Source organism: Apteryx rowi, unplaced genomic scaffold (genome assembly GCF_003343035.1).
Source record: "Apteryx rowi isolate R43461 unplaced genomic scaffold, aptRow1 scaffold_55, whole genome shotgun sequence".
Lineage (NCBI taxonomy): Eukaryota > Metazoa > Chordata > Aves > Apterygiformes > Apterygidae > Apteryx > Apteryx rowi.
Genome location: NW_020450816.1, coordinates 1,319,067 through 1,333,106, shown reverse-complemented (window position 1 = coordinate 1,333,106; position 14,040 = coordinate 1,319,067). Strand labels below are relative to the sequence as shown.

Sequence of the window (14,040 nt, the reverse complement as noted above, 5' to 3'; positions counted from 1 at the left end):
AAAAGTGGAAAATTTTGAATGAGCAACATGGATGCAACAGCCATGTCAGCAGTTGTGCAAACTCATGTTAGGCTATGCTGCCCCTGGAGTTAGCTGAAGAAAAAGCAGTTCCAGATGCTTATTCATCAAGATGCTTAAAGATGTGTTCAGCCAGAGAACATGTGAGCAGGCTTATTGCTTTAACGTTCAGTAGGTGCTGAAGGGGCCCAGGTTGACAGATATACCAAGGTTAAATTTGTAGGACTTTTTCTATAGCAACTAACATCCTTCATACCCTCATTTATGTTTTTTTCTTTATTTTTTTTCTTGGATGATAACAACCCTTTTTCTTTTAAATGTTTTACTTGCCTCCCTATAGCCACAGAGCTGGGATAGGTTGCACAGGGCTATTGCCAGAGTAGAGTAATAATATATTTCTTCTCTAATTGCTCATCTAGACCAGCAGCCTGACAGAACCTTTTGAATGTGTTCACTCAGGCTAGCTGTTGGCCAGGTGATCAGCTGAGCCATTCAGGTAAACCAACAGCAAGGAACAACCCTGGGACAGTTTACAGGCTGCTGCTTACAGGGCTGTTTTTCCGTTTTGGTGCGCCTGGAGGTATTGCTCTCCCAGAGTCATAATGTAAATTTAACTTTATCTGTCCCCATGTACTCCATATCCCACAGAGGAAAACTGGCTGTTCTGGGGGTTTAAAAGTCTCTTGTTCTCTCTAGGTATGAGCATGTACCCATGGCCTGTAAGGAAAGACCTGACTACTCACTGGAATGTCTAGGTGCCATAACAGCCAAGACTGAATGTCAAATAAGAGGCAATAAGATAATAACAATTCAGATGGTTCAAAAACCTGAACAAACTGGAATTCCTTAGTTATAAATGGCCAGGTTCCCCAAGGTATCTCTGTCTGAGAAGGAGAACATGTGCTAGGAGCTAGGAAAAGAGGATGGCAAATGCTGTGGGAAGAATAGAGTTAAACATCTATAAGGCTTTTAGGTGGGGTGAGGGGGTGGGGGAGGAGGGTTGTTTTTGTTTTATAATGTCTGAAAACACACATACACGTATCAACTTGAGTTAGCTCCTGTACTTAAGTAATGCAGAGATGCCCTGCTAATCCTGTCTACTGTTTTTGAGAAAATGAAGTGGAACAAGTAACCTAGAACAAAGGAAAATAAAGGCACCCCGTGTGGAAGTGACAGTTTCTCCAGGGTGTTTTTTCAGTGGTTCAGTGTGCACACTGTGATTCACTTCTCATGAGCACAGACAGTAAATACCTAGTAAGAGGTAAGCCTGTTGCACAGAAGAATAATTCGTATGGTCTCCTGTGCATGGGATTGTTGGATCTTATTTCTTTATCACATAAAGCAGCTGCAGAGCAATATTTGAAAGAAATACTTTTTTTTTTTTTTTTTTTTTTTTTTTTTTTTTTAAAGGAGTTTTTAGTGGAGATAAAGCAGGGCTTTTAATAGTGGACAAACTGACATTCTGTTACATATGTCTGAACAGCTTTGGTTTAAGACAATCTGACAAAAGCAGACTAGCGATGAATGCATTACTCTGTGAGAGAAAGGAGGGGGGTCTTACACAGTGACATTTACTTCAGGATCTGGTTCAGATCTTAGCTCCCTGCATTGTAAATTGAAAATACCGCACTGAAAGCAATAGGAGAAGAGAATCAAATTTAAACTTTGGCAAATCCATCCTACTAATTCCTATAACACCACCTTAAAAGACTAGTGTAAATACTTTGCAAGCAAGGACAACTTCCTGGTAGATTGCTGGGGTGTAAACAGGGTAGACGCACATGCGAGGTAGTATCAAGTTCAAGTCAGCAACAACTGTGATGGGGTCAAGGAAGGAGGATTTTTAAGCCTGCATTTGTAGCTTTCTAACACTTGAGCAATACTTGACACCTGCCTCAGTTGCTCGTATAGTGGAGAAAGCCCTCAGACTACGTGATGCTGACATCTGGTGTTGTCTTCAATGTTGTATGACACTGGGAGCAGCTGGGTCTCTTCTGGGCTCTTGCCCTGGCTTCTGACTCTGCCTATGTTATGAGTACATGTGATTAATGCAGGATTGGGATGATCATCTGTATGCTCCTAATCTCCTTGGCCTGCCAGCTTTATCATGCCTTTATGCAACTGCAGAGAGTGAGGATTTAGTCTGGTATGTTTTCTCTATCTTGTCATATTGTGAGCGGTCAGAACAATCTCAACAAACCTTATCATGTCAGGCTTTGATTAACCATCCACCTTCCTGTTGTCCCCAAAATTGCTGGTAAGGGAGACAACAAAAATGCAGCACATCTGCCAGACAGCAGATATTCTGAAGACTGTTCATGAAAAATGTTTCCATTTGCATTTCAGCAACCTTCTCTATATATTTTTGCTTTCCAGAAAGACATAAAGATCCTCACTGGTGCCCTCCATGAAATGAAGGAAGAGAACAAGCTCCTGAAGGAAAAAAATGCCTCAATGATAAGAAAGAAAGAACGCTATGAATGTGAAATAAGTCGTCTCAATAAGGTACGAACAAGAGTGAGCCACTGACTAGGAACTCTTCCTTTTATTATAGGGTCTCTGTTGTCAGGCACTGGCACTGTGCAGTGCTTTCCTTTTTAAAGTTGGATGAACATCCTGTTCATGGTAGCAAACTTGCAATCTGTTAATCCACAGGTCACAGATTCGGAGAGCTGGGGAAAAAAAGCAAGAGCTTAATTTAGCTAATACATGTGCATGTTGCTCTTTGCAGGTAGTAGGGTTTGCATTGGGAAGAGGAAAGTTGAGAAAAACTTTGGCTTCTCCTGTAAAACTTGTCTATGTGTCCTATCTAAGCTCTCTTTAGGTTCCCCCTCCTTAAAATGAGAAATGGCACAAAGATACTTTCATATGCATCCAGTGAAACACTACGATTAAAAAAAATTCAGACAGTTTTAAAACTCTTCTACATATGTTTTGTGTTTGAGAATAATGGCTTCTCTGCATAGGAAATATGCTCCTGTCTTTTATATATATGTATACATATATATAATTGAGGGAATTGCTGTAAAATAGCTTAAGGAGATTTTTTTTTTTTTGAGCAGAGGGAAAGTAATAAGCATAACTTGGTTTAATCAGAAGATCACATAGAGCAGTGGGTGTTTTCTAACAATTTTGTATTTCATGGTGAACCACAAACGCTTCCTGAGGAAATGCACTGCAGTAACCATTGCTGTATAACTTTAAGTGATGCACAAGCTAGAGGGCCATGACGTGAAAGTCAAGACAAAAAGAGTAATGTTGCCATATACAAAAATCTGACGGAATTTGTGGTCTATAGCTCTTTTTAAAATGCATCGGCAGGACTTGCTCAAAACCTTAGTGTGACTTTCATTCAAGGTCTTGTTTGTAAAACACCTTGCTTCAATGTTTTATTTTGCTTTATTATAATCTTATAATGTTGTTGGGATGAGGATAGATGGGCAATTAAACCACACTTGTAAATGAAATATCAATTTTATGTAACACGGTTCCCCACAGAATCACAGAATCGCTGAGGTTGGAAGGGACCTCTGGAGATCATCTAGTCCAACCCCCCTGCTCAAGCAGGGTCACCTAGAGCACATTGCACAGGATTGCATCCAGGTGCATTTTGAATATCTCCAGAGAAGGAGACTCCACAACCTCTCTGGGCAACCTGTGCCAGTGCTCTGTCACCCTCACAGTGAAAAAGTTTTTCCTCATGTTCAGATGGAAGCGTCTGTGTTTCAGTTTGTGCCCATTGCCTCGCGTCCTGTCGCTCGGCACCACTGAAAAGAGTCTGGTCCCATCCTCTCGACACCCTCCCTTCAGATACTTGTACACATTGATAAGATCCCCTCTCAGCCTTCTCTTCTCCAGGCTAAACAGGCCCAGCTCTCTCAGTCTTTCCTCATAAGAGAGATGCTCCAGTCCCCTAATCATCTTTGTAGCCCTTCGCTGGACTTGCTCCAGTAGTGCCACATCCCTCTTGTACTGGGGAGCCCAGAACTGGACGCAGTACTCCAGATGTGGCCTCACCAGGGCTGAGGAGAGGGGGAGAATCACCTCCCTCGACCTGCTGGCAACACTCTTCCTGATGCAGCCCAGGATACCATTGGCCTTCTTGGCCACAAGGGCACATTGCTGCCTCATGCTTAACTTGGTGTCCACCAGCACTCCCAGGTCCTTCTCGGCAGAGCTGCTTTCCAGCAGGTCAACCCCCAACCTGTACTGGTGCATGGGGTTATTCTTCCCCAGGTGCAGGACCCTGCACTTGCCTTTGTTGAACTTCATGAGGTTCCTCTCTGCCCACCTCTCCAGCCTGTCCAAGTCTCTCTGAATGGCAGCACAGCCCTCTGGTGTATCAGCCACTCCTCCCAGTTTTGTATCGTCAGCAAACTTGCTGAGGGTGCACTCTGTGCCTTCATCCAGGTCATTGATGAAGAAGTTGAACAAGACTGGACCCAGGACTGACCCCTGGGGGACACCGCTAGCTACAGGCCTCCAACTAGACTCTGTGCCACTGAGCACAACTCTCTGAGCTCTGCCATTCAGCCAGTTCTCAATCCACCTCACTGCCCACTCATCTAACCCACACTTCCTGAGTTTGTCTATGAGGATGTTATGGGAGACAGTGTCAAAAGCCTTGCTGAAGTCAAGGTAGACAACATCCACTGCTCTCCCCTCATCTACCCAGCCAGTCATTCCATCGTAGAAGGCTATCAGATTGGTTAGGCATGATTTCCCCTTGGTGAAGCCATGCTGACTACTCCTGATCACCTTCTTGTCCTCCACATGCTTGGAGATGGCCTCCAGGATGAGCTGCTCCATCACCTTTCCAGGGATGGAGGTGAGGCTGACTGGCCTGTAGTTCCCCGGGTCCTCCTTCTTGCCCTTTTTGAAGACTGGGGTGACATTGGCTTTCTTCCAGTCCTCAGGCACCTCTCCTGTTCTCCATGACCTTTCAAAGATGATGGAGAGTGGCTTAGCAATGACATTCGCCAGCTCCCTCAGCACTCGTGGGTGCATCCCATCAGGGCCCATGGATATGTGGGTGTCAAGTTTGCTTAAATGATCTCTAACCCGATCCTCCTCCACCAAGGGAAAGTCTTCCTTTCTCCAGACTTTCTCTCTTGCCTCCAGGATCTGGGGTTCCTGAGGGCTGGCCTGAGCAGTAAAGACTGAAGCAAAGAAGGCATTCAGTAACTCTGCCTTCTCTGCATCCTTCGTCACCAGGGCACCCACCCCATTCAGCAAAGGGCCCACATTTTCCCTAGTCTTCCTCTTGCTACTGATGTATTTGAAGAAGCCCTTCTTGCTGTCCTTGACATCTCTCGCCAGATTTAATTCCAAATGGGCCTTAGCCTTCCTCGTCGCATCCCTGCATACTCTGACAACATTCCTATATTCCTCCCAAGTGGCCTGTCCCCCTTTCCACTTTCTGTATACTTCCTTCCTCTGGTTGAGTTTTGCCAGGAGCTCCTTGCTCATCCATGCAGGTCTCCTGCCTCCTTTGCTTGACTTCCTACTCATAGGGATGCACTGCTCTTGAGCCTGCATATGAGCGTAATGCATTACTGATTTTCTGTGTATTTGCATTCTTCAAATCTAGTGTCAGGAGTATGCGTAAGACTGGAAGGGGGACCCTCTTTGTCCTTTTAAGTCTAGTTCCCTGCTATTGCAGGTTCAGTGACTTGAAGTTCTTGTGAATTTTCATAAATCGAACAACTTTTACCTTAAAAATACCTAAACTGCTTCTACTGTGCTTCTGCTGGAAAGCTATTCTAGAAGTGTAAACCTTTTTTCGATAGAAGCTTTCATCAGTTTTGTTCTGTCTGAATTTGTTTTGGTTTGTCTGGCCAGATTATATTCATTTATTCTCAAATAGATCTGTTCCTTGCATTACCCTTGCTCTTTTCCTATAGGTGCACAGAGCAATCGTATTTTCCCTAGGGTCACTTTAGCTGAGCTCTTCTGGTCTTTTAAAATACACCTATGCCTGCTAATATGCACAGATTTTCATCTCAGTCTTTTTAAACTGATTAGCTCCCAGTTTATGAATGGTATTACTATTTGTTTTTAAGGACATTACACTTTTTACATTCAGCTTCATCTAACTTTGATCCATTCATGCAGAGAACCCAAAGTATCATGTTTGATTTGATCCTACTTAGATGTTTGCAACATTGAAGTGGTATTGCAATGCCAAAATAGTTTGCAGTGCCATGAGTCGAGTTTGTTGACTTTCCTGTAGCTATTTCCTTGTTCACCATATAGTTTAAGTACTAGCCACATTTCTCTCAGACTTAATTGATAACTTTTTTTGGCACCATCTCAAATGTGTTATTAAAACATAGGCTGATTAGCTCTAGTGTATATCCCCTGTTAAGAAAATCTGTCCTTTTATGAAGGATACCAGGTTAAACAGATATGCCCAGTGCTTCATTTCATCCCTCTTCTCATGTCCAAAGCTATTCTCTTTAAAATTCCTTCTCAAGCCTTGCATGCTCTTGATGTTAGATTGAGATGTGTAGTTGCATGGACCAATTTTCTCATTTTTAGCTTTGGGAACCACATTAGTTATTTTTCAGTCAAACACTTCCATTTTGATGTTGACAATCTCAGAAAACTCTTGTGCTGCTAGTCTTGTAATTTCAGGTTCCAATTTTCAATACTTCTGAATGAATATTATTTAACACTACATTAAGTTAAGCTGAGTTTAACTCAATAAGCTGCGAGTTCTTTCTCATTTGTATGTGTTCCTTACTGTTAGTCATCCTCTGCCACTGCCACAGTGCTCTGCATCATCATCCTTATTGGAAACTACTGTCTTTAATCCTGCCTACAGCCTCACTGCATAGTGCCTTCCTCCTTGTACTCATTTTTATTTTTATAGTGAAAGAACTTTTTATTGTTTAATTTCTTTTAAGACATACAGCTCAGTTTGACTGTCTGTCTTACCCTGCACTTGTATTTCCAAAGGGCAGCTTTTGCTGGGGATCAAATCCTTTCTCCAGTCCCTAAAGGCATTTTATTTCTTCTTCTTCTTGAGATTATTCATCTATTTGTCTCCAAAGCCTTTTCTTATATATATTTTCAGTTTCTCTGAGATAAGATTTTCTGATTATTTTTTGCACTTTGGCCTTTAATTAAGTAGGAATAGCCAAATGATCAGTGAAAATTGCATCCAGAACGGATTATAGATGACATTTAGAATTTTTGTCATTTCTTAAAATTGCTTATTTGAAATTAAGAATCTTAGTTGCAGATTTAAAATAGCTTAGTTTTCCTTTTAGTGTCCCATGCTCACTTTATTCAGTTTTTTATAAGCAGCAGATCTGCAATATCTTAATTTCTTACATAAATGACTAAAATAGTCTTACCTTTGTCATTTCAGAGGTGAATGGAATGTTAAGAAAAAAATATTCCGGCATATTTTTAAAGCATTAGCTTTAGTAGTGCTTAGTTTCCATTTTATACCTGGGACTACAAATCTCATATAATGACATAATTCCCAATAAGTCACTGTTGATCTAATAATAACATTACCATGACCTGAATTTGACTTTTTTCACATACCTAGCACTCTTTAGACTATCTTTGTAATCTTTCCTCACAGATTTAGACCCTAAACCGATTCAGCTTTATTCATGTTGTCATTTCTTATTTTATTAGAACTGATAAAACAGGATTTCACAATGTTGCTTCCAAATGAGGTTTAAAAAAAGCTGCATCTGTTTCTTATCTATTTTTAAGCTTTTGAGGTTCCTATTTTCTGGATTTTTCAAACTTTTTCTCCATAATCCTGAGATATAGAACCTTCTCCTCAAAAAAAAAAATCTTTCCGAATACTTCTATATTATGATATGATTTTAGGAAGAGAGCTGCAAGAAAAATAGTCAATATAGTGACTTTTTTTTTTTTTTCAAGAATCAGGAGAATTGTCAACAGTTTATGAGCAGAAATTAGAAAAATAAACTGAGGGAGGCAGAAATTTCTTTGCAAATGACAAAATGTAGTTCTTCCAGAGATTTTCGGAAGTATTCACACATGTTTTAGATTTGTCACTACATATAGCACCTAAGGATGGGAGGGGCAAGTAAGGGAAATCTCTAGGAAATGAGGACTGTGGAAGGCTCCTAAATAAGCAGTGAATTTTTCGTAGTGAATGTGCACAAGGTTATTATAACAGAGAGCTGTGTCTAATTATACTATAGGAGGAAAATTCACACGTTCCTTCCGTTTGTGCGTGTGCAGACTAGTGCTACAGCAGAGGCTGGGAGGAAAACTTGTTTGAATTGATACCACTCATAAAGTACATACACATGCTTTCATTTTTAAATGTGCATTACCAATTAGTAACATCAGGATTGCTATCATCGGTAAAATATACATGTCCTAGTGGCAAAGTTTAAACAGAGAGAGAGGTGTGTATAACAAAACAAAACAAAAAAACCCCACACAACTGGATGGAGCAGAAGACTGGGAAAATTGTATGTTGCAAAGACACCACGACATTGCTACCTTTTGAATTAGATCACCTGAACCACTTCTTTTATCATGAAGGTGGTCGAATATTAGAACAGGTTGCCTAGAGGGGCTGTGAACTCTCCCTCCCTGGAGATGCTCAAAACTCAACTTGATGGGCCCTGAGCAGCCTGATCTAACTGGCCCTGCTTTGAGCAGGGTTTTGGACTAAATGACCTCCAGAATTCCCCTGTAACCTAAATTGCTCTTGTGATTCTGTGACTGTCAGCAGGATTAAGACGTATCTCCCATAGACAGAGAGAAGAATAAAAGCATGTTTCACCCCTATGTGTGCCAAGCAGTACACTTACAAGCCACATGCCAGGGAAAGGATTTGAGGTGGACTTGACCAGGGAACATTTCACTTTCGGATGTACTGTGGTCCTGTTAAACTTTACTGACCCTTGCTGCTGTTGGCGATCTGTTCCCAATCTAAACAACACCTTGTAACTTGTTTTTGTTACTTATTTTACTATTTGTGCAGAGTACTGAAATGTCATTTCTTAAAAGCACTTAGCAATGGTTCAGAGGGGCAAAAGGAGGCTTAATCAGCAAGCTACCTGAACAAAGCTTCATCCCTTCATGTTTATGTTGAACCTTATTCATGCATTGACATGGTACATATCTCTTCCAGTATTGTACCAATCTGTCTTCTTCAGTTGTCACAGACAGCTGCTCATCAGATAAAATGCCTCCCTTTTCTCTTCTGCGTTCCCCATGGAAGGTGTCTTTGTTGTTGTTTTTTGTTTGTTTGTTTTTTCTTTTAACACTTCATGGAAGATGAAATATGTGATATTAATGCTTTGGTTACCGTAGGTACTGGTTCTCTCAAAAGCTGTCAGATTCCTGCTCTGCCGCTCCCCCCAGCCTGAGAGAATTATTTTTCCCCATTCTCTTATGAGATGAAGAGAGCATGGCCGGCCAGGGGTTGCTGGGGAGAGTTAGCAGGAATCGACCTCCCAAGAGGGATAAAGTTAAATGGGTAAAGTTAACCCAGTCCGTATCTTCCTTGAGAGGCATTGAAAGGTACCAAAACCAAATGGTGGGTGTTTGTGTTAGAGTGAGTGAGATATGTGTGAGCGTAATGTGTATTTATGGACAGAGAGGAGTAGGAATTGTTTAAAAATCATTCCAGTCCAAGGGAGAGCAGTGGCATACTATTAAAAATAAATGAAGTCTGCGAAGAACCGTGGCAGAATTTGACTAAAAAAGAGAGTAGCTGTAGTATATTAGTGTAGTTGTGTATACATGACTCCCTCTAGTGGTAGGTTATAGAGACTGCATAACTTCCTTTCAGCCAGAGTTTTGACTTTGGTTCCTGTTGTGGAAATTTGTATTCTTAGTACAAAAAGTGTTTGAATCAAACTTTACTGTAGTCACATTTTTAGGCCATGACTGAATATTGCTTTAATTCTTGGGGGTTTTTTGGCCTCTTCTGAGTTTAGACACCTGGTTTTCCCCAAATTCTGATGTGCACTGGGAAATGGTATTTCTGAATGAGAGTTGCAACTCTAATTTTCGTACGTAAATGTAGTTATAGCTGTAAATAAAAGCACAGTCTCCTAAACTACACTGTCTCAAGTTCATGGATGTAGTGCGGGCACTTTAAAAATTTGGACCTAGACATGTATATTTGTATTTCACAGTGTTTATATCCAGTTTATATCATTGAAACAATTCCAAGTGAAGGAAAAAAAAATCCTTGGCTCACTTTAATCTGTGAGAGCAAACATTTTCATGATTTAAAAAGAATTTGTTTGATGTGGTGAATCTCAATATAATGAGTTTGCTGTTTTACGTTGCAGGCCCTTCTGGATATGTTGAAAAAGCAACACTCCTCTGTTCTTGAGACTCCTTCAGAAAAGTTTGACAGGAACAGCCTTGAGGACATGCGAACTCAACTTGAAGTTCTCAGACAGCAGGTGAGAACAACTGGAAGTAAATCTGGTTGAACTTAAAGCAGTGTCGTTTTGCCCTTTCTCCTAAGAACTGTGTCTGGTAGAATTGCTATATACTGCTTTTGAAAGGAAGAAACAGCTTAGCTATAGTCCACTCAAATGGTGGGTTTTTGTTTTTGTTTTGTTTTTTTAAGATGCAGTCATCACACCATAAAGTGAAATTCAGTCCTTGCAAAGGACTGGAACAAAGCCTTGTGTCCATCTTGAAGCATCAGAATGCAGAGGTCTCATGACCCTCAAGGATGTCCTGGTAGCTCTCTGTTAGGGATGAAGTTTCATCCAGGGAGAGAATGCTAAACTTCATGAGTTGCCTATGAATCTGTTACTTGTGTCTTCTGCTCCTTATTTCTTAGAAGTTGAAAGTTTAGCGAATTATATAAGAATCCTACTCTTGGAAAATCAGTGTTTCTTGGTATTGCAGTTCAAAGTGTGAGGTAAAACATTTGCATCTGTAACCTACATACCGGTCAGTATAGAGAAGCATTTTTTTTTTTTTTTCATTTTGAACAATGTAAGTTCTTTGTGCACTCTTTCTTTCTATCTCTCCATATGAAAGAATCTGTTTAAAAACATGATACTCTTCAGATAATTTTACATTTTAGGTCTGTCATCCTGGACAGTGTTAGAGTTAATGTTATTGACACACAAATGGATGTGATCCGAATGGGAATTTTATTCAGTGGGAATAAAATACTTGTTTCTGTCACGTTTGACAGCAAAGCCAGATTTTGCTCTCTAATGTAATGCTTGCCACATGCTTGAGAATAAAATCCTGCACTTGATTCTACAGTAATGACTTATTTCATTCTACACAATAAAATAGAGTAAACCAATTTTTTTCAGAATTCTCATGGGGAAACCATTTTATGAATGTATTTTTCTAGTTGTATAAATCAATACAGTCAGTCCAGACTTCCCTCTGCACGAAATGGAGCGGAAGGCTATAACTGTATGGAAGAGGAACCTGTGAGACAAACATGAACGTGACAGAGTCCCACCATAGTTTGGCTGTCATCAGCCCATCCCTGGCCACTACACAAGTGATGAAGGCATTCACTCCTTGGGAGGGAAGTGTTCCCCCTTTCTCAGGGCAACAGAATATACAGCACAAATGTGATAGTTTGTTCCCTTGCAATCTCAACAGATCATGCAGCTGGGGAGGGGGAGGGAGGTGAGACAGCAGAGAATGAATCAGAAGAAATGAAATGAAGAAATACCTAGGAGAGAAGCGTACAGAAGAACAGGGGTGCAAGAGACCTAGATTTCTGTGAGTGACAGCTATGCCTCTGCTTCTGAGGGTCAGCACCACTTATGCATCCTTCAGGTATAGGCTGTGGAGCTGTCTCCAAGCAGCCACACAGAAAGCCTGTGTTCTGTTTTTACACAGTGTTATTCAGGAAGGGAATTATATCTAGTCAAGTGCAAAAAAACCTTGCAAAAATTAGCTGCAACAGGCAAGTAATGAAAATAATTAATATAACACGGGATTGGCTATTTTCTTTTCCTGCGGTATTAACGTTTCTTTAGGCTTACTGTGAAGTACTGATGCCTGCAAAAGAAAAACTAGATCTGTACTATGGGCAATGCATGAGCAGCAGCAAGCAAATTCTTTAAAATAGCCCATCAGCAGGCTCTAGTGACCAGCTGAAAGGACCAGTTCTGATGGTAATCTCCACATCAGTGTGGGTTTTGCTATATCTGTCAGTAGAAGTGCCACCAGTCTTGAAGTTCTGATCGGGTAGATGCCTGCCCATAAGTTGCCTGGCTTAGTTCTTTAGCCAACCACCAGTTAACTTCTGGGTTTGTATTTTGCTTCTGAAACCATGCACTGTGTGTCAGGTGATCAGATTTTTTAAAATGGGATGCAGTGCTATGACTTCAGTACTAGGTGACATAACAAGAGACAAGCCGTTGCATCCCTCGGTGATAAAAGGCAGCTTATCATCTAGTGACAGGATCAAACCTCCCTATTTCCATTTTGCACTGTGTAAATAATCTTCCCCTCTGCCTCCAAACCGAGGCAGGTAGATTTTTTTGGGCTGCAGTTTGAGAGGGTGAATCAGAACTCCCATACTGCAGACAAAAGATACGTGGGCAATTACTTTTTCCACATACAGTTTCTAATATCTGGGGCAAGATGACCTCCTGTGGATTTTTTTTTTCTTCTATGATGCTCCAACAGAGGTCTAAATTCCATGACTGTCCTGACCAGTCCAAGTCTTCTGGCCATCCTGTCTGTACTTCTGAGGCCATAACAGTGATCAGAAAGAAATCCCTAATAATGGCTCTTAATACTATCACTTGTTCTGCAGTTTAATCCTTTGGGCCACACCTTCACTGGAGAGCTGAAGCTGTGAAAAAGGTACAACTGCAGACAACTACAAAAAGGCATATGGCAAAGTAACATCAAGGCCAAGCTTGTCACATGGCATTCGGTGGGTTGTGAAAAGAGCAGAATGTTATTTTATCATGCTGGCTCATCAATAGGTTGTGATAATGAAGTGATAATATTCTGTCAGACTGCATGATAAAAGTCAGTTTTCCCTGTTTTGCCAGTACCTCCCATCTGCTACAGGATGCTAACTGCTTGCATCCGAGATGCAAGGTGGGAGTTAAGTGTTCATAATTGAAGGGAAAACTAGAAAAATTACTGGCAAAATTTTTGTCTACCGCTGTTCATCCCTTAGGAATTTTCATGTCCTTAGTATTTGCTATCTTCTTTTTAATCTTTAAAAATGGATATCCCTTAGTCAGTCTTTTAAATTACAAAGGCCTATGAATACTGAAGCTGTGGACTGTTTTGATTGATGTGTACCATTGGAAAATAGCCATTGCTTGTCACTTTATAATCTTTATAAAAAGAGACAAAGGAAACCCTTTGGGTGCAGAATTCTGAACAGGGATCCTTTTAGGATGCATTGCATTGCTCGTCAAATGTTTAAGAAGTAACCAAACAAAGTAGATGAAAATTGCTATTGTGGCTTTACCAAAATTCAAATACTCAATGATAATGATTGCAGGTACAAATATATGAAGAAGACTTCAGGAAGGAGAGATCTGACAGAGAAAGACTTAATGAGGAGAAAGAAGCACTGCAGAAAATTAACAAGGGTTTACAGTCTCAACTGAATAAACTAAATTCTCAGGTATGAGTCAAAAGAAAGTTACTATTGCCAGCACATGTGCATTTTATTTTTATTTTCTCGCTTTTCACACAACCCAAGGCTTTCTGGCTTCCATTAATTGACATTGGATTTTATGTGAGGTCACCACCTGGGATGAAATCATTCTGAAGTAATGCCGTAAGAAGATCAGAAATGATTAGAGACTTCTTCCAAATGAAGTAGATGAAGGGAGTGTTATTGCAAAGACTCTTCAAATATATCTTAAAACGGGAGGGAAAAAACAAAAACAAATCCAGAGAACTGTTGATTTTTTCACTGGCACTTGATAAAAGAGTTGTGACATCAAACCAATGCTTGAAATAAAAAGCTTCTGTAATGAATGCTGACCTTTGCAGTGGAATTACAGATTAATATTAATATCACTGACAGGAAAA

At 40.6% G+C, this 14,040-nt stretch overlaps 1 protein-coding gene across 2 annotated transcripts in view; it reads left to right on the top strand.

Moving 5' to 3' along the window:
- TNIP3 (TNFAIP3 interacting protein 3) overlaps window positions 1–14,040 on the top strand; it is a 73,494-nt gene that overhangs the window by 42,488 nt on the left and 16,966 nt on the right. For both annotated transcript variants that reach the window (XM_026081492.1, XM_026081491.1), the window contains 3 exons: window positions 2,395–2,523; window positions 10,329–10,445; window positions 13,502–13,627. In XM_026081492.1, the coding sequence (XP_025937277.1) occupies window positions 2,395–2,523; window positions 10,329–10,445; window positions 13,502–13,627 (372 nt within the window). The remainder of the gene's footprint in view (window positions 1–2,394; window positions 2,524–10,328; window positions 10,446–13,501; window positions 13,628–14,040) is intronic.